Genomic DNA, 22,011 nt, shown 5'->3' with positions numbered 1-22,011 from the left:
TCTGGGATGACTGGCCATCTCACATTGTTCTTGTCATTTGTAGTGCTTTCCCCACTTCCTCCCTGTTTTCTGCAGTTAGGAGTTGGATAGTCTTCTCTCTATTTTCAGGCACTGGCAACAAGATTCCCATGAGCAACCACTGGAAGTAGCCTTGTGTCATGGTATGGCCTTTGTGGGACTCCGTTTTGCCTGAAAATTGAGAGAAGATGCAGAGAAGACTGTGTTTCAGGCCCGTCTTATGTATTTTTGTTGTTCTTGGTGGTGACCTTGAAATTAGGATGTGTCGTACAACTAAAGACATTTTCCAATTGAAGAAATACAGTAGAGTCACCAAGCAAAAAGTAGGGCCATAGCTCACATCAAAAATATGCCTCATGTAAGGCAGCTTCAAAAAGTTGCATAATGTTCTCATTAAGCATTACTTCAAGCATTTCATAATTAGGTTGTGGAAGTCATTACTTAAAGACATGCTGATGATCACTAGCTAGCTTAAGAGGGATTTTTAAAGGATGTTAAAAACTCATGAAGAAAAGTTCTGTTAGCACCTCGAGGTTTAATAGCTAAGTGGGTCTCCATATTCACAGGCAGTATTATTTCAGATTCTGAGGACAAGCAGCAGAGAGGGCTGGTGCCTTCCTGTCCTGCTTTTTAAGTGTCTAGACTCTAGAAACATTTGGGTAATGACTATTAGAAGCAGAATAATAAATTAGATGGGCCTTTGGTCTTACATTTTTATGTTATAATTATTCATTGATACCTTGTTGATTATAAAAAAAGTCATTGTAAATGAAAATAATTATTTTCAGAGTGTAAGGCTATAGAAAAAAAATTCAGTGAAAAGTTTAATAGAAATGTTTGCAATATCAGCAAAAATCCAGCAGGCTGTGCTGAAGGCATTGATTTTTAAGATCCATAATCCTAAAATGCTGTTTTTCATTTACACTGATAGGATGATTCGAGATAATAAGGCAATATGAATCAGTATTTTTGAACTATATCTCTAAGGAACTTTTTTTATTTAGGACAACATTAATATTCTGATTCTTTTCGAATAATTAAAATTGAAAATCAAAACCGTGTATTGGAGGAAGAAGTACTTACTTCTTGCTTACTTAGGTGTATTAGGTGTATCAAAACCGTGTATTGGAGGAAGAAGTACTTACTTCTTGCTTACTTAGGTGACCCATTGTTGTCTGAGTATGATAGCCTTCCAAGTGAATGCATAGGTGACTGTGGAGCCCTGTTTTTGACCTGCATGTTCTTCCACAGTGAGGACATCAGTTTTCAGATGGAAAGCGGCCCCAGTCAGGGTTTGCTTGACGAGCCTTCCTCTTGGCACGTTTCTCCCTTTTGCCTTCCATTCATGCCTCTTCAAATTCCACAGCACTAGTGGTCACAGCCGACCTCCAGTGAGAGTGCTCAAGGGCCAGAGCTTTCCAGTTCTCAGTGTCTATGCCACTGTTTTTAAGGTTAGCCTTTGGGAGACGGTGATAGGGCATTCAGACAACATAGCCAGTCCAGCGGAGTTGATGGCGTAGGAGCATTGCTTCAATGCTGGTGGTCTTTGCTTCTTCCAGCACACTGACATTTGTCCGCCTGTCTTCCCAAGAGATTTGCAGGATTTTTCAGAGGCAACACAGTTGAGTGTGACATCTGTAGACAGTCCACATTTCGCAGGCGTATAACAGGGTTGGGAGGACCCAGGGTTTAAATAACAGGGTTTAAATAGTTTTATAAACGAGCACCTTGGTATCCCTACCGATGTCCTGATCCTCAAACACTCTCTGCTTCATTTGGGAAAATGCTATACTTGCAGAGCTCAGACAGTGTTGTATTTCAGTGTCAATGTTGACTATTGTGGAGAGATGACTGCCAAGGTAGTGAAAATGGCCATTGTCCAAGTAGAAGGGCACTTTGACCCTGTATGACTGCTTTCTATGGAGAAGCGGGCCTCTGCGTGAAGCCAACAGAAATTAATCCCAGGCCATAAAAAGTCACACTGGAGCTTCATTTTTGGAAAGTCTGGTGCAGAACACACACACACACACACACACACACAGGCATTTGTTAGGTTTCATTTTGATAAAAACAGGTGGGTGGGGTCCAGCCTTTCCTGTGTCAAACTTTTCAAACAGATGCCAAATACTGGAAGGACTGTTACTAGCACTACTTATTGGAGAAGGCTGTTCAGACAATGAAGAAGCAGCATGTCTCAGTTCAGAGAGGGAAAGAAATAAGGGTGCACTCAGAGATAGTGAAATGGCAGACAAAGGTTTGAGGTAATGAGATAAAGAGAGTTCCGGTGGCTGTAGTAAAAAGATGTTTATTCTCAGTAGCCAGAGAGAATAAGCAATAAGAAAAGGACCTTCTCCTGTAATCAGGAAAGCGAAGGTTGAGAACAAAGAAACACATATGCTTATATACTATTTTTGCCTTCCTCTATCTACGTCACATAGGTATTATCCATCACCAATTAGTGTCAAAAAAGTCTTACTTTGCACTTTACTAAAAGCTACTTTTGCATTTCTCTAAAATATAGACTACTTTCAAGATCTCTGACCCTCCATTAGGCCTTATCTCTGGAATTCGCATCTAGGCTCTCAGGGATCCATTAATTAAGGAATTCCTCCCTACCTTAGCTTGTCAGAGAGAGTCATTAGTACTCCTACATGGCACCAGGTCTTATCTTGACATCCCAAAAAGCCTTAATTTGTCTCTTGTCCATTAGCTTATCTATTCTTGTTGACACTTAACATATGTCTCTGGCACTTAGGGTGAACTTTGGTCTTCTGTTTATGGGGAGACAGTTATTTGCTGAGCAGAGTGTATTTTGGGGCTATAAGCACACAATCTGCTTGTGATTACATTTTTCCTATTCCTATTTTTAATATGATTACATTCAATATATAGTTTCCAATACAAGTATTATATTTTCCCAATACACCTTCATCAATAGCATGAGTCCTCTTTGGCTCCCCCCCCCCCCCCCCCGGAGACCATACCAGTTCATTTTTGTCCTCTAAATTGGCTTCTTGCTTTTTCCTTTCTCCTCTAGTAAACCACAACCAGAAGAAGAACATCCCAAGATTTGACAGATGCTAGGGATGAGATTTCATATGTAGTGTAAAGGGATAAAGAATAACTTCTTGCGCCATCTCCATATAAGCCACACATGGATTTGTTTGTACTTCATCAGAAAAAGTAGATTCCCATCCACAAAGCTCATGCTAAAGGAAAACCACTTTGGTTTTTTTCTCCCTCTCCCTTCCTCCTTGCTATTTTGCCTTTGTATGTCACTAAGAGAATCCTGTCCTCTGCATTTAATATGTAGGTCATGTTTTACTTCTTAGATAAATTAAAGTTGTTTAAATGAAAAGCCATCCCACAGTGATCTGCGTATTTTATGTGGTGGCAATGAATTTTCTGAATTACCCTGTGATTTCTTCTGCAAGTAAAGAAGGGCTTAATCGTCAATGCTATATCAGCCTTATCCAACCATAATGTGTCAGGCATTCCCTACATATGAACAAATTCAATGTGAAATTACTTGTTAATATGTGATGAAAATTTCTGTGCCTATTTTGTGTTTCTCCTGAATAATTTATTTAGAAATTGAGTTTTTAAAAAACTCAGAAGCTATTGTCCTCGTGGATGAGATTTTGCCAAATCATTGCAAAGGAATATAAGCTGTTTTGCATTGCTGAATTTCTAAAGTATGGGAAGAATGTGAATGATGGTGCCAACCTGGCATCTGATGAACTTGGTGCCTTCTAATTTGCTACGCTTTCTGTAGTAGTTCGTCACAATGAGATAGGAACTTGGCTGGACTTAAGGTGACCTTTTGCTTGGTGGACCAAAACAAAACACAGAACTTTACAGCATGATCAGTTTGAAGACCCCTGCACAAATTGCTGAATGAAAAAAAGATATTGCAGAGGTGCCGCTGCAGCAGCTATTTGGCACAAGCACCAGAATTAATCATGTCATTGCAGAAAAAGTCAGCTGTTCCCTCTCTGCAATGCCAAGCATTACAGACACTGGTCCAGAAATATTTCATCCATCTGCCAAGAAATTTAAATCAGTCACACAAGTTTCTAATTTTAAACTCTGTGAAGAGAAACCACTCTCACTCTTTTTTACAGTAGGATTCATGCTCACAGGAAAGCACTAAAAATGCCTTTTCTATTAAATACCATAATCCAGTGATCTGGATGGAAGGCACTTATTATTTACAATAACCCTAGGCTTATATTTTTCAGTATTTTGCTCCAAGCTTGATAACTTCAGCAGCCACTAAAACAGCCCATTTTGAGGATTTTGACCTAAAATAAACAAACAAACAAAAAACACCTTGTGGCCATAATGCAGGATCTTGAATGATACAATCCTATTCATGTCTTCTCAGAAAAAAGTCCCATTGAGTTCAGTGGAGCTTCTTCACAGATAGGTGGGTTGCAGTCTTAAAGTGCCATGTTTAATCTATACACATAATAAAAGTGACAATCTGTATGTGTGTATGTGATATGGGTGTTTGCTCACACAGACAGCCTTCAGCCTCCACAAATAGGCTATAGTTCCCAGTGCTGTGGAGCCACCAAGTCACTCCCTCCCAGGACATTGCAGGTTACAGCAAGCACTTCCCAATGTTCCTTTATTTCTCCATTTGCATGACCCCCACCAAATCCTCTCCCTTAACCCTTTCCTAGCCTTTTCTATGGCACACGGCAAACAGAGGAATCGATCAGCAACTGAACATACTAGAGAGATTTGTGGAAAATTCACTATGATTTATAGGAGTTGTAGGGACTGGGATGTATAGTTCATCTGCAGTCGAAGAGCACTCTGAACCCTACCAATGATGGACCTGCAACTAACTTGGCACACAGACCCAACATGGCCAACTGTAAATACTGGCGGGATATGCGGTGATTGATCTTAGCATCAGAGAGTTATAGTTCACCCATATTTAGAGAACACTGAACCCAGCAAATGACAGATCTGGACCATACTTGGCACACAGACCCAAAATGGCCAGCTGTGATTGCTGGCATGGTTTCTGGGTGATTGCCCTGGGAATCTGGGAATTGTAGTTCACCCTTATTCATTGAACACTGAACCCACCAGCTGACAGATCTGGACCAAATTTTTCACACAGATGCAACATGACCAAATGTGAATACTGGAGGAGTTTTTGGAGTGTTGCCTCAAGATTTTTGGGAATTGTAGTTCACCCACATCCTTATGCATTTTCTAATGGGATCGTTTTAAACTACAGTACTAGTTTGCTTCTGTGAACTCAGCTAAAGGGCACATTTATTTTAACAGATGCCCTGTGTGTCGACCCAGTTCTTCAGAGATATCTCTGAATTATATTAAATAGATTGACATGGAAAACTACCCCCACCCCTCCAGTCCCTGGAGGCACCCTATGAACTCTCAATCCAATCTTCTCTTTTAATGCAAAGCCTCAGCCCTCCTGTGAGAGGCATCTCTGCTGTCTTGGATCAGAGATAATGGCAGGGATTCCCCTGTGCATGCAGAGGAATCCTCAGTGTTGTCCTTGATCTGACCAGAGACAGCACGGCTCCATGTCTGCTTTCAGCTGGTGTTTCAAGAAGCCAGCTATGTTCTAATCTAGGATTCAGAAACACCAGATGAGAGACAATCTCTTCTTCTCCGCTTTCCCTGCAGGAGGGTTGGAGTAATCTTCCTGTCTCTCATCAGAGTCTCCAAGAACTCCTAGGAGCAGTAGCTGAAAATAAATTCAATTCCTTCTCTCCCTCCATGAAGAGGGATGCAAAATGGTAGTGATTCAGCTACTTTTTGTCCCAAACTCCTAGAAATCTTAATAGCTAAGCAAATAATTACTTAATCTTTGTGACTAGTCTCCTTTCTTCTTCTGCATCTCTTCAGAAGAAGGGAAGAGGGCAAGCGTCGGCAACCTCTTAGCAGGTGGAAACTTGGGGAGTGCCATTTGGAAATGGCACAATGATAGCTTTGTCATGCTCCCAACATCATCCAGCCCACAAATCATTTCAGGAGGGGGAATCTGTCACCACACTCCATTTTGCATACCTATCTTACTCCAGATTATACAGCTGAAAAGGGTGAGGTTAGTCATCACACATGCTGGAGTCATAACAGAGACAGAACTGTTTGATCAAATTAATGCAGACAAACCATTTACTGCTCCTCCACTTTGAAAGTCCAAGTTTAACTACATAGTTGCACAATTTTTGAAACATGTAGTATTTATGCAGGAGGTCTTAGAAATCGGGAAAAAACTCAGTGTAATATAAAGAAGAGCCTCTCCTTAAGAACATCCCAACTTAAGAGTGTTTTGAGTTAAGAACCATCACTTGGCCTAGTTCTTAAAGTTTATAAATAAGAAATAATATATAAATGCACATTCACATGGAACAATAAAAAAATAAAGATCAACTTTAAAATGGTAAAATGTGCTAGTGTTGACTTTGACTTAAGAGCAGCACTTTTAGCTAAGAACTATTGTAGGAGGGAGCGCTAGCACAAGAGTACAGGGCTTTAGAGTTTTAAGGGAGCAACCTCCATGCCTTGTGCCTCCATGCCTTGTGCTTGTCCACTCTGGAAGATTGCTGACTGCTTTGCTCTTCTCCATTTTGAGGAATTTTGCGTTAGTTGATTTTATGTGGTTTTTATTCCTGGTATATTTGGCTTCATGAAGAGAGAGAGAGGGAGCACATGTTGGAATGAGTACAGTATGAAGAAAATGATGCTTCTGCCTCTTCGCTTTGTGTTTCCTTGCCACAACTTTGTGCTTCTACCATTTTAAAGTTGATCTTTATTTTTTGATTGTTCCATGTGAATGTGCATTTATATATTACTTATTTATAAAATTTAAAAACACATAACAAAAATATTTGTGAGAGTTTGGGGGAGGACAGTAAGAATTAATAGAATTTCAATGGGAAAATTTGCTTTGAGAAAAGAGTATTTTGAGTTAACTCAGTCACTGAACAAATTAAACTCTTAAGTCAAGATGTCACTGTATATAAAAAGTATAAAATATCCTGACTGATTTGCATATAAGAAGCAGCATTATGAGTGCTCACATCTCTAGTATCAAGTATTGGAACTAATAAAAGTTTCAATCCATACATGGATTGATTTTATAAATTAAGCACCAAAACATCATGTTTTACAACAAATCAACAGAAACAGCAGTTCAATACACGGTAATGTAATGCAGTAATTACTGTATTTACAAATTTAGCACCAAAACACCTCAATGTATTGAAAACATTGACTACAAAAGCATTGACCACGAAAAGGCCGACTGTGTTGGATAATACAGAATGTTGGATAAGTGAAAGTTGGATAAGCGAGACTCTACTATATTTAAGATTTGCCTGGATTCTATTACAGTAGAGTCTCACTTATCCAACACTCGCTTATCCAACGTTCTGGATTATCCAACGCATTTTTGTAGCCAATGTTTTCAATACATCGTGATATTTTGGTGCTAAATTCGTAAATACAGTAATTACAACATAACATTACTGCGTACTGAACTACTTTTTCTGTCACATTTGTTGTATAACATGATGTTTTGTGCTTAATTTGTAAAATCATAACCTAATTTGATGTTTAATAGGTTTCTCCTTTATCTCTCCTTATTATCCAACATATTTGCTTATCCAACGTTCTGCCGGCCCATTTATGTTGGATAAGTGAGACTCTACTGTATTATCTCTTTAAGGTCCTGTTTAATTCTGATTTCATTTTGAGAAAGCTTTTTCTTAAATTCCAATTATATTTGCAAAATCTGCTTTTGTGCCATCTTTCTGTTTTCTGCAACTACAGGGGAATTAATTACTGTCTTATTATCCACCCCTGTGGAACGTATATTAGTTGCTTATTAAAATGGCTTAGTTCTTACTTAAGTATTGGAATGTGGACTGTTTGTCACACTCTTTTCAGTTTAATAGTATTCACATTGAAGTATTCATGGTCCTGAATATTTCATCTTTATCTTTGAAGTTTCATACATTTCTTAATAAAAGTGTTTTTCCGCTGGTGGAATGATATTATCTTCCACAGACAAGTAATAAGTGGTGATCTCCTTTTTGACAACATGGAGAAGCTTGTTGATTAGCTGAAAAGCAAATTATATAAATCAAATTCAGACAGATTTATATTCAGAAGTAAAAAAAGCTTGCCTTAAATTGAGGAGGTTTCCAATCTTTTCTCTCTTTTGTGTTGATTTATTAAGCCAGTAAATGGAAGGGTGATTTCTTAGAGCTTATTCAGATTAAAAGCTGGGGCGAATATTGCTGAGCAGCTAAGAGGGCTGACCTAAGCTGTTATGAAGAACTTCAATAACTTTAAGGCATAGATTCTTTTTATTGCAATTTCAGTGTGAGAGGTATAGCAGAAATATTAGACATACAGACATACAGATTCTATGCTTACTTACTCAGGTGATCCCTCATTGTCCGAGGATGATTGTCTTCCAGATGTCGTGTTCTGGCGGTGGGTATATACAGGACCGACCCTAGGTAATTTTCAAGTGTAAGCAAGCCGTATTTTTGGCGCCCCTCCAAACCAATTACTGAAAAATAAAAGGTAGAAGTGAATAGAATATGTGTGTGTGTGTATTGCACATATGGTCCCTGCATATGTGTGTGTGTGTGTGTGTGTGTGTATATATCTTATATATACACACATATACACACAATGTGGAGAATATGTGGCAAGGTAGATAGATAGGTAGGGAGCCATGGCAGAAGAACCTTCCCGGGAGCAAGGCCTAATAATAATAATAATAATAATAATAATAATAATAATAATAATAAATCATCCCAACAAAGGATTCCCCCAGGCAGAAAGTAGCCAAGCTTTGAAGCTGAAATGCTAATCAAGCATTTGAAACATTCACACCTGCCTCCAACAGACAAGAGTTCTTTCTTTCTCCCACCCTGGACCTTCCGCAGATCTATAAACCCCACTTGACTCTGTAATAAAGTGAAGGTGTGATAGGAACCAGTGTCACGTAGGGCCCTTGACTACGATTCTGGAGAACAGAGTTCAAATCCTGTTCAGCCACATACTCTCAGCATTAGGAAAAACACATAATAGGATCACCATAAGTTGGAAACTATTTTAAGGCAAGTAGCAACAAGAACCCAAATGCAAAAAAGAATAGGAATTCTACACCTTTGATAATAAATGAAGAGGGAAACTCATATAGACAAGCTACATCTCTTGAATTCTATTATGTACCTATTTAAGGGACAGGAGCTTCCTGAACATCGCCTGATGAAGTTTTTGATATACTCGTGTGTGTGTGTGTATATATATATATATATATATATATATATATATATATATATACACACACACACACACACACACACACACACACACACACATTATTTTGAGTGTTTTATCAGAGTTGTTGTCTTTTATTATGTTTTTTAATTTATTTTATTTCTTTTTATTTTTTAGTCTTTATTTTATTTAATTTTGTTTATTAAGTTACAGTTACCTTGTTTATATTGTCTAATGTGCCTTTTCTTGATGTAAACTGTTTGTATGGGTTTCTTTTAGCATAGAATGGTTGCCATATAGTTGGAAACTGCCCAGAGTCCATTTGGGGAGATAGGGCAGTCTATAAATAAAGATTATTATTATTATTATTATTATTATTATTAGTATTTATTACTACTACTATTATTCATGTTCTTTGGTCTTGTTATAACTTTCTCTTTACATAATGCTGGGATTAATGCAGCTTGACACCACTTGAATTGCCGCTCTTAGGTTTAATCGTAATGTCTTTCCCTGTGGATTGAAACCATGAAATGCAGTCTGACATTTCAACTGCCATGGTTCTAGGCTATGGAATCATGAGATTCATAGTTTGGTGAGGCACCAGTCTAGAGAAGGCTAAAAGACCTTGTAAAACTACAACTCCCAGAAACACAAAGCATTGAGCCATGGCAGTTAACGCTGTGTTGGGCTGCATTATATATACAGTGTAGAGGCTTGGGCAAACTCTGGCTTTCCAGGTGTTTTGGACTTTAACTCCCACAATTCCTACCAGCCTACCAGCTGGAGGGCCAGAAATACCACCTTCCCTTTCCTGCTATAGCACACGAAAGCACTGATTCAGGCAGAGAAGTCAGCCATAGCAGAGCACCTGATGAAACAACCTGGGCACAGAATATTATTGGAGATCATAGAAATGCAGGACTACTTTGACCATCATCATGTCAGGTTACACAGAGAAGCCACTGAAACCTACAGAAAGCACGTGGACAATTGCAACAGAAAGAAGGAAAACATGAAAATAAACACAATCTTGCTCCCAAGATTTAAAAAACGCTAAAATCAGGACAGTAAATAAAGAACAACACTCCGAAAACAGGGGAAATCCAGACAGGAAACAATCAGGGCCCACTAATACCTCCCAACCAAGGATGTCCCCAGGGTGGAAGCAACCAGGCTTTGAAGCTGCAAGACCATTACATGCTAATCAAGGTGGCCAATGGCAAAATCCACACCTGTCTCCAGCAGACAAGAGTTCTTTCTTTCTCCCACCCTGGACATCATTCCACAGATATGTAAACCTCACTTGCCTCGATTCTAACCGATCTCACAACCTCTGAAGATGCCTGCCATAGGTGTGGGTTAACCATCAGAAGAGAAAGCTTCTGGAACATGGCCAGGCAGCCCAGAAAACTCGCAGCAACCCAGCCTCAGGCCCTTTCCTTTCCCCCCTCAGGTGCTTAAGTGGGATAGGAAAGAGCCTGAGGCTGTGAGGAATGGTGGGAGTTGAAGTCCAAAACCCCTGGAGGGAGGGCCCAAGTTGGCCCAGGCCTGAGATAGGGCGTGGCTGCCTGGAAGTGAGTGAGCGGAGGAGGAATGAAGAAGGGAATTGGGGACCTTGGGAAGGGAACCCAATGCCCAACTCCTCCCCTCCCCTCCCAAGGCCTCTGATGCAGCCAGAGAGAGGGGGTCCCCAGCAAACGTGGGCCCTTCTTGGTCTGGGATGGGAAGAGAAGAAGAGGGTGGGCGAGGAGGAAGGAGGGGGAAGGGAAAGGGTGTTCTCGGAAGGAAGGAAGCCTGGTGACACACAGTCTGGGTTGGGGTGGGGAGAGAAGAAGGGTGTGGGTGAGAAGAAAGCTTCTGGAACATGGCCAGGCAGCCCAGAAAACTCACAGCAACCCAGCCTCAGGCCCTTTCCTTTCCCCCCTCAGCCACCAAGTTGGCCCAGGCCTGCCCTGGAGACACACCTGGCAAGATGCTGGGGGCGGGGACAGGCTCCTACCTGCCTTGTCTTTGCGGCTGAGCGGGTACCCGAGGAGGCGCATGGTGGGGGCGCAGGCACGCTCAACCTGCTGGACCTGGTCGCGCCTGAGGCGCTCCTTCCAGGTGCGGAGGGCATGCTGGGTGGAGACCATGAAGGGCACAGGTGGGGTGTCGGGCCCAGGGGCCTGGCCTCGAGGACGAAGGCCAGGCCTCAAGGGTGAGGGTGGCGAGGGTGGCGAGGGCGGGCACGAGGGCAGGCCGGCGAAGTGGAGGAAGCGATGCAGCTGCCCGCAGGGGTCGCGCACCAGGTCCTCGTAGTGGAGGCAGCCCAGGCGGGCACGGAGGGGCAGCAGGGTGGCACACTGTAGCTGCAGGTCGAATAGCCAGCTCTGGCAGATCACTTCTAGTGCACCGTTGAGGAGGGCCTCGGCCCAGGGCTGCCAGCGTGGGAGAATGCCCCCTCAACATGCCTCGGGGTTCCCTAGGCCGGGCCTTTGCCGGAGGTGCCCCTTAGAGGATTGTGCCTTCTGCATTTGTGTAGTTTGTGTAGCGCTTGAGCCGCCCCTGGCTACATAGGTGACTGTGGAGCCCTATTCTTGACCCACACGTTCTTCCACAGTGAAGACATCGGTTTCCAGATGGAAGGCGGTCTTGGTCAGGGTTGGCTTGACGCACCTACCTCTTGGCACGTTTCTCCCTTTTGCCCTCCATTCATGCCTCTTCTAATTCTGCAGCACTGCTGGTCATAGCTGACCTCCAGCTAGAGCACTCAAGGGCCAGGGCTTCCCAGTTCTCGGTGTCTATGTCACTGTTTTTAAGGTTGCCTTGAAGCCCGTCTTTAAATCTCTTTTCCTGTCCATCAACAGTCCATTTTCCATTCTTGAGCTGGGAGTAGATTCTATGCAACTACATTGGATTCACAAACCTACAGTTACATTGGCTAACAACACAAAGGGGAGTGTACATTTTCACTCAGCATTCACACACATGTACATATATTCATCCTCATTCATCCAACACACCAATATTTCCAGAACTTCAAAACACCAAAACTTCTCTTTCCCTAAGAACAATGCCAAGGATCAGATCTGTGTTTTCTCTACAGCAGAAACCTGCCTCCCTGCATGACTCCAAAATGCACTCCTTCCTCTACCCTTGAGAAAAGGAGCAAGTGTACAGAATCCTGCTTTACCATAGCAGATCTGACATTCTCATACACCATCTCTCTTCTTCCCAATGGAGCAGAGCATAATAATAATAATAATAATAATAATAATAATAATAATAATAATAATAATAATAATGACAACAACAACAACTACTACTACTACTTTATTCTATATCATGCCCCATCTCCCCAAGGGACTTGGGGCAGTTTACATGGAGACCAAGCCAAGTAATATACAATAAAATAACAACAATATAAAATACATTTCAATTACAATAAAATTGATGCATAAAAATATACAAAGTTGTAACATAACTCGACAACAGTCTAACCAGTAGCTAATGGCTGGCACAATGGTGTGTTCAATATTGGAGGCAGGGAAATAAGTTATATTCGTGCAGTATAGCGGGTGAACAGCATCTCTGTCACAATTTCTGAATTGTCATAAGGTCACTTATATAGCAATATTTTCCTGACGTTGTCTGCAAAGTTGTCAATGAATGATAGAAGTCTTCTATCCTGGCTCCATCTCAGATTCCTAGACCAGATGTTGATTCTTCTTGATTGGTGCTAGCTGTGTGTTGACTTCCTTCTTAACAGTTGTAAACATTTCCTTAACTTGATGTAAACATTTCTCTTATCACTTTCACAGTTCTTATCACAGTTAGCAGGCAGGTCAACTATTTCAGTTCTAAGTAGCAACTTTTAATTACAATTCAGCAAGCAGGCAGTTAGTCATTGCAAGCCTTAATATTTTAGAATGTTGTCTTCAAAATTTAGCTCTCATTCATTCCTTCCATTCAGTTCATTCATACCCACACATATTAAATCCACATTTATCAAATCTGCACATACTATTTTCTGTGTAATAGCTGCATGTCTTTTCTGTGACAAAGAGCACTGGAAAAATTTTCCAAAAGGGGTACCTGTATAAAGAGGTGCTTGTTTACTTGAATGATATTGTCATTTTTTCACAGAATTATGCATCCCATGTGAAATGGGTGTTGGAAAAACTCTTGGCAAATAAGATATTTGTTAAGCTATCCAAGTGTGCGTTCTAGCAGGAAAACAGGACTATCTACAGTACACGTGCTAAACGCAAGTTCTGCTTGCCAAATCTGGTCCACCACATTTTTTGTGGCCTACAAGGCTTTGCATGCCAGGCCAACATAGTTACATTTATATAGTCTTACAAATTGCAAACAGCTCTTTGAAGGGAACCAGAGGGTTGATGTAGCCCCTGGTGAAAATGAGATTGACATCCCTGATCTGAGTTATTGGATATTATCTACCCAAGGCATTGAAATGGTTCCCAACAAAAATCTGGGAATTATTGAATGGAAGGCATCAACCACCAGGAAGTAGCTTCAAGGTTGTTGGAGGGTTGCAAATTTCTGTAGACAGTTTATTACAAATTTTGCCCAAGTAGACCTGCCGCTCACTGATTTGCTTAAAACCAACGGAAAAGGAAGATTTACCCCAAAACATATAAACCCAGTTATAGCCAACGAAAGAATACCAGGAAGCTTTTGAAACCCTTAAATGCCAGCTTTGAAACATTCAGACCTCCCCCCCCCCCCCCCCCCCCAGCCTTCTGTGATACAAGGGCAGCTAGTCACTGGAGGTATTTTACTCCAAAAACATGAAAAAGGAAACTTGCATTCATGTTTTTACCTGTTCAAAACAGCCGATGGGGGGAAGGAAGCAACCATTGTAAAGTTTGCTTTAGAAGCCTGGCAGCATTTCTTAGAAGCTGTACCATACAAATTCAAAGTATACATTATCTATTGAAATCTGGAAGTTCTACAAATGCTGTGCAGAATTAGCCCTAACCATCCAAGGCGCCTTAAGTTTTTATCTAAGTTCAATATTGAATTAAAATATATTGTCGAAGGCTTTCATGGCCGGAATCACTGAGTTGCTGTGAGTTTTTTTTGGGCTGTATGGCCATGTTCCAGCAGCATTATCTCCTTCTGAATTAAAATACTTCTCAAACAGAAAAACAATTCCTCGCTTATTGAGACTGCCACAATACAACATGCAGAAAAGGGAATTAATAAACGTATTGTTTACTCCACAACAATTGACATTGAGCGTAATTACCGGTAGCCAAGCAAAACAGCATGTCAGCAGTTATCTAAGCTGGCAAAAGCTGGTTTCTGAAGAAACAAAAACTAACAAAGGAAAGGAGAGAGCCTTTTAGCACTGTAAAGACAAGCACATTTTATTTGATTGGTGCTTTTGGAGACTGCATCCCTTGTCCATCACCTGTACATAAAGACATGAGCTTCTGTTTACAGCAAGAATCCAAAGAATGTTTGCTTGACAAATAGCAGCATATGCATTCACAACATCATGTTTGGATTACTGCAGTGTACTCTGTCCTTCAAAGAAATCCTTGGAAACTGCCACTGTTTTGGATTGCAGAAGTGAAAATGCTAGTGGGCACTTATTCACGAGACATCAGACCTGAAAGGTCTGTGCTAGTTACTAATTTATTTTCAGGCCAGTATGTTTAATGTCCTAGTTTTATTAGATGCGGCTGTCTGTTTTTCCACTTGCATTATTTGTTGATCTGAAATATTTTTAAAACAATATTTTGTTATTGACCTTAGCTGTTGTTACCCAAACTAAGTATTATGTATATACCACAAAAATGTGGTGGCGATAACTTGAAATATATACCAACACTTATCAAACATGCATGCATATCCAGCAGCCCCCCAAATTTCAACTTTCAAAACTTTTGCTGTGTTTTAAAATTTTAAACCATCTCTCTTTCTTCTGTTTTTTTCCAGTTATGTGGCTGTGGGCTCCTGGGCGTTGGAATATGGTTGTCAGTGTCACAAGGAAACTTTGCCACATTTTCCCCCAGCTTCCCATCTCTGTCCGCTGCCAACCTAGTCATTGCCATTGGGACCGTCATCATGGTGACCGGCTTCCTGGGGTGCTTGGGTGCTATCAAGGAAAATAAGTGCCTTCTCCTTAGTGTAAGTTGAAAGCACATTTATTATTCTTGTTTTTCCAATTAGGAACTTGATCTTTCCCACATCCCCTTATCTTGTTAATCGGAAGTTAAGCTCTGACTTAAACTGTATACTCAAGAGTTCACCATGATCCAGACTTCTCTTTCCTTTTGATATCTCATCTGCTGACTGAAATCATCGTTGCAGGGGTGAGGACAAAAGCAGAATTACTATTACTGTAACACTGTGGTTCTCAACCTATGGGTCCGCAGATGTTTTGGCCTTCAACTCCCAGAAATCCTAACTGGCTGGGATTTCTAGGAGTTGTAGGCCAAAACATCTGGGAACCCACAAGTTGAGAACCATTACTACAACAGATAGCAGCTTAATAGCAATGTAAAGGACCCTGTATTGTTCTTACTTTGAGGAATGATCTGAAAAGCATATTGGAATATTTACCAATATGCCTGTTTTCTGTCCTCTTAAGGACAGGAGGGGCTTTTGAGGGGGATTTTGAGGGGAGGCTCAGAGTTCTGTTTCATTTCATTCATTTGTCAATAGTACTTTGAATGTATTTTCCTGCATGGCAGGGGGTTGGACTGGATGGTCTTGTGGTGTCTTCCAACTCTAAGACTCAATGATTTTATGGTTCTGGCTGGAAATGCTATTAAAACTAGTACTTTCTGCAACAAAACACATGGAGGAGAACATACTTTTGTACTTTTGTGCAGAGGTATGTAAACTTTTAAACTTTAGAGGTATGTAAACTTTTAAATTTTATTTCCACCTTTTGCATTAATACTTTTAATAGACGTTATTGCATTCATGTAGCCACTCAATAACTGAGATTGATACTGAACAAACACTTCTCATATGAGTATGAACTACATTCTACATTCTCCATGCCCCAGGTTCTTTTTAAACATATTTATAAATATTTCACATTTTCAAAATAAGATTAAAAACAAACAGAGCTTCACATGGTAGCAGAATAAAAAATGGAGCTACATACAACAAATGTTGGAGGAGAAAAGCAAATGGGGATACAGAGTTTACTGATAGACATAAACTTATAATGCATGTGCATGTATATTGCTCTAATTATGTTTAAGTATGTTAAATTGTCATACAAATTACCGTGTATAGTAGAATATAAGCTGAGCCTTTCAGCCCTTTTTTAGAGCTGAAAAAGCCCCCCTCGGTTTATACTTGAGTGAGGGACCTGGCTGGCTTAAATTAGGGTTGGCTTATACTTGAGTATATAGGTAATCAGAGTTGGACAGTCTTTAATAAGATAAGTCTTATTATCTTAAATTACAGTTTTATGTAAATATTCAAAAACATTTAACCTACTGATGCCTCAATGTAATTTTATTGGTATCTATTTATATTTTTATTTTTGAAATTTACCAGCAGCAGCTGCATTAGGTTGTTGTGTGTTTTCCAGGCTGTATGGCCATGTTCCAGAAGTATTATCTCTTGAAGTTTCGCCTACATCTATGGCAGGCATCCTCAGAGGTTGTGAGGAACATGGCCATACAGCCCAGAAAACATACAACAACCCTGTGAGTCCGGCCATGAAAGCCTTCGACAACACACCTGCTGCATTTCCCACCCTCGTCTTATACTTTAGTCAATAGGTTTTCCCAGCTTTTTGTGGTAAAATTAGGTGCCTCGGCTTATATTCGGATCGGTTTATACTTGAGTATATATGGTAACTCATGGTTTCTTCGTCAGTATTGCTGAATAACCTCCACCTTCTCTGATTGTAATGTTCCTCTTTGTTCCATTTATGCTTTCTTTCAGTTTTTCATTGTTTTGCTGATCATTCTCCTGGCTGAGCTGATATTACTAATTTTGTTCTTTGTTTATATGGACAAGGTAAGTGTTTATATAGCTCCATTCAATTATTTAGTCTTTTACAGAAGCAAAGCTGCTTTCCTTTTTTTGATTCCCTAGAATAAACAACGATTAAGCATCTCCACCACACATAGGATATAAATTATATGGAAGAAAATTCCTTAGAAATATTGCATTCAACAGAGTTAAGAACCACAATGAAATGGGGAACTAAATCATTGGCCTTGTGTGATGTTATGCAGTATTAGGGTTGCCAAATCCCCATTTTTCTGGGTTTCACCCAGTATATTATAAACTTGTGCATGGATCTGTGTTCTCCCAGTACCTTTGAGAGCCTGTAACGGTAAGGGCCTTCCCGGTACAAAAACCTGCCCGCAATAAAAGCAAGTGGGAGCCTATCTCGGCTCCTCCTCCCTTATTCGGCATCACAGTTGAATTCTTTTGATTTTCCTTTATTTTCCTGATTCTTTTTATTTAGTGGGACTGACTGGTAGTTGGGGACATGAGGGACTGTGGATGGGGTGCACTCATGCGCATTTGGATATAGGGAGCTTCCAGTATCCAGCAAGCAGAAACTGATAGCAATTCAACCGAAATGCACAAGCCTAGGATGCCAGCTGGTGCCAGCTTGAGCCATTATCAGGCCCAGATTCCAAACATTCATCTAAAAAAAACTCTCTATAGTTTTTCTATACATTCAGCCCTAGTTCAAAATATACAGCCAGATCCCTGTGTAATACTTTTGGAAAAGCAAGCCACTCTACTTTTAAGTATGTTTAAACTAAAAAGTGAAGTTTCAGAGTTACTATTTGGCAAGACCCATTGCATTTCAATGCAGGTATGTTAGAAATCTGCAAGAAATTCAGTGTTTCAGATCCATTTGAAGTCTATTGAGCAGAAAATCTTGCAAAAAAGTGGACAGAAAAGGTATAATAAATCAAAGTGTATAATAAAGCAAAGTGAATATAACGATCAGTATATAGGACTCCATACAATCTGTCATTCTTCAGTATTTTTTATGTAATCATGTAATAATTTTTATTAGATGTCAAAACCAAAAAATCAAGTTCCATTTTATGAGGGTCACTTAAGTTTCCCCTAATGCCTGAGGATAAAAACATGAATTGAATGTGCCAGGATGGACAATGTTAAGAGAGATTGATGCCAAAATCTTAGCAACAATGTTTCAGAATGGAAACATTTCAAACATTACATTGATCTTTGGTGCCTCTAGGCTGTTGTTTTTTAAGTATTGACAGCAATAACTCCTTTCTCTTTTAGAGTAAATTTGGAATATCAGAGCCCCAGGCCCCATCTACATGGTCATATAATGCAGTTTCATAATGCAATTGAGTTACATTATATGGCATTATAGACTCACATAACACAATTTAACTGCATTATGAATATGGCTGTGTAGATGGGGTCCCAGTTCTATGGCTTTTGAAAAACATTCTGTAGGAGAAGGTATTATGTGTGTGTCAGGAGCAACCAGAGTTACTTCTGGAGTGAGAGAATTGGCCGTCTGCAAGGATGTTGCCCAGGGGACGCCCGGATGTTTTGATGTTTTACCATCCTTGTGGGAGGCTTCTCTCATGCCCCCTCATGGAGCTGGAGCTGATAGAGGGAGCTTATCCGCACTCTCCCCAGGTGGGATTCGAACCTGGCAGCCTTCAGGTCAGCAACCCAACCTTCAAGTCACAAGGCTTTTATCCCCTAGGCCAGGGGTCCCCAAACTAAGGCCCGGGGGCCGGATGCGGCCCTCCAAGGTCATTTACCTGGCCCCTGCCATCATTTATAATATAATATTTTTATATCAGTTTTAATAACATAATATATTGTATATACATATGATATTAATAATAATATTATCATTTTATACAATATAATATTAATAATAATACCATATAATAATATTAATTATATGTTATATATTACATATAATATTACAGTACAGTGGTATAGTTCAATATAGTAATGTATAATACTAATATTGTGCTATGCTAATAATATAATATATTGTATGTACATACAGCTGCTCTGAGTTCCCTTCGGGGTGAGAAGAGTGGGATATAAATGTAGTAAATAAATGTAGTAAATGAATAAATAAATAATTTTGGACTTAGGCTCGCCCAAAGTCTGAAATGACTTGAAGACACACAACAACAACAATCCTAATTAACCTATCTCATTGGCCAGAAGCAGGTCCACACTTCCTATTGAAATCCTGATAGGTTTATGTTGGTTAAAATTATTTTCATTTTTAAATATTGTATTGGTCTTTCATTGTTATTGTTGTTGTTTTGCACTACAAATAAGGTATGTGCAGTGTGCATAGGAATTTGTTCGGTTTTTTTTTCCCAAATGATAATTCGGCCCCTCAACAGTCTGAAGGATTGTGGACCGGCCCTTTGCTTTAAAAGTTTGAGGATCCCTGCCCTAGGCCATTGGAGGCTCCACAATGTCTAATGAGATCATATAAAAGAGCTACACTTACAAATATTGGTGACTAAAATCATTCTGATGTTGCTAATGCTTGTTTTATCAAACATAGGTTAATGAAAATGCAAAGCAAGATTTAAAGGAAGGTCTCAAGCTTTACAACACAGAGAATAATGTCGGGCTGAAGAATGCTTGGAATATCATTCAAGCAGAGGTAAATACAGTATAATATTTCTTTGTAAAATAGCACCCTCACCACTTATGTACTAGCCATGGTTACCTGCCAATGGGATGTCGTTATACACATTAATTGTCAGTTGTTTCTCAGGCCCAATTCAGGTTTTTGGTTTTAATATTTAAAGTACTGAACAGCCTTAGGCCTGATGAATTATGAGAGCATTAGTCTCATTATGAACCTATCTGGTTACTAGGGCCCCATCTACACTGTCATACAATCCAGATCATCAAAGCAGGTAATCCACATTTTCTGCTTTGAACTGGAATATATGATTCTACAATGCCATATATAATCCAGTTCAAAGCAGATAATCTGAATTTTATATGGCAGTGTAGAGTCCTTTCTACATTGCCATATAAAATCCAGATTATCTGCTTTAAACTGGATTATATTGCAGTGTAGACTCTGATAATCCAGTTCAAAGAAGATAATGTAGGTTATCAGTTTTGATAATCTGGATTATATGACAGTGTAGAAGGGGCCTAAAAGAGGTCTGAGGTCATCAGAAGATGTGGTTTTGAGCACACTGGGAAACTAGGAATAGAGGAAGCTAGAACCCAATATATAAACAGCCCACATGAGACTGATTCTGAATTTCCCATCCTTCCACTACATTTAAGGTTTTCATGCTCAAATGGGGCCTCAACAGCCTGACTATCCAATGTTTTGAAGAGTGGTTTCTTGAATGCTTGGCCTTTTGATATATAGTTTTCTCCTTCCTCTATGATGCCCTCCATATGCTGCACACTTTTATACCCATTGCTTCTTGTCATCAAACAAGGACAATAGGAAATGATACAGTTCTCATCATGCCTGTCACATGGTTGTGACTCAGCCTCTTTAGCCTGTCCCTCAAGTTCCACATCATCACCTACTTAACCCTTCAGTGGATGTGTGTGACCACATGTCCATTAGAACTGTATTTTCCAACCAGTAATGCACAATGGAGTTACAGACAATGCATTTCTATTTAACAGTATGTTATCTACCTAACACATTTGTCACCGAGGATATAATTTTTACATGAATGGAGAATCTGCCTATTTTCTTTTGGTCGTGTTAATATGCAAATTTCATTGTATTAATTAAAACAAAGACACTTTTGACAATGTTATATATGTGAAAAGAACTTATTTGATTGTGGTGGCATATGCAGTTTTGAGTTTGATGCTTGTGTGGGGATGCTTGTTTCTTTAAAACAAGTTCTTTAAAAGAACTTCTTTTAAAAAAAATTTGATATAAAAGTCTATAATATAGTTGTGATCTTGATAGATTTTAGCCGTTATTAGGGAAACTCTGAAGTATGCTTTCGAATACAGGGTTTTTTTTTAAAAGGACATTGTCATCCCTATCTCCCTCTTTGTTTTATAGATGCACTGCTGTGGGGTTACGGATTACAGAGATTGGTACCCAGTGTTGGGTGAAAACATTGTTCCTGACAGATGCTGCATGGAAAATTCACAAGACTGTGGTCGGAATTCCACCAACACAAGTTTAGTGTGGAAAACGGTAATTTTAGTTTATATGTAACTTGGAGTTTGTTTTTTAATCTAACCCGGGGAGTAAAGCTAATGTTTAAATGTATCTGTTTATTTAGAAGTTGCCAACTGACATGACTATTAATTACACAGGTAAAGAAACAGTACATCCCAGTCACTTTCTCAGTCATTTTCTGATTCTAAGAAAGCCCAGCCTTTTGGAATTGCCAAATGGATCCACACCAAAACAGTTCAAGGGCTTGCCTCTGTTGGAAGGAAGGGAGGAGGCACAGACCAACCAGCTTGATTTTACTCATTTTCAAAATTGGTGTCACTAAAATGTATACCTACTGGTGGCAAGTTGTGTTTTTAAAAAATGAGATTGGAGCAAAAACATGAAGCTGCTGTTGGAATCACTGAGGGGTGGAGGAGGATACATAGAGATATGGAGTAGGGAAACAAACTAATGTTGGAAAAGCCTTGGCAACAGGCTATCTGAATTGAAAATCTTGCTCTTGAATGCCATGTTTGTGCTTTGGATAACAGCCATTTAAGATATATAATCCT

General features: G+C 39.8%; 1 protein-coding gene across 5 annotated transcripts in view; it reads left to right on the top strand.

The window, feature by feature from the left end:
- tspan9 (tetraspanin 9) overlaps positions 1–22,011 on the top strand; it is a 178,596-nt gene that overhangs the window by 131,458 nt on the left and 25,127 nt on the right. For all 5 annotated transcript variants that reach the window (XM_003221386.4, XM_062982001.1, XM_008111339.3 and 2 more), the window contains 4 exons: positions 15,259–15,450; positions 17,233–17,307; positions 19,841–19,942; positions 21,338–21,475. In XM_003221386.4, coding sequence (XP_003221434.1) covers positions 15,259–15,450; positions 17,233–17,307; positions 19,841–19,942; positions 21,338–21,475 — 507 coding nt within the window. The remainder of the gene's footprint in view (positions 1–15,258; positions 15,451–17,232; positions 17,308–19,840; positions 19,943–21,337; positions 21,476–22,011) is intronic.

Source organism: Anolis carolinensis, chromosome 5, assembly GCF_035594765.1.
Source record: "Anolis carolinensis isolate JA03-04 chromosome 5, rAnoCar3.1.pri, whole genome shotgun sequence".
NCBI lineage: Eukaryota > Metazoa > Chordata > Lepidosauria > Squamata > Dactyloidae > Anolis > Anolis carolinensis.
This window is presented reverse-complemented; position numbering and strand designations above follow the sequence as displayed.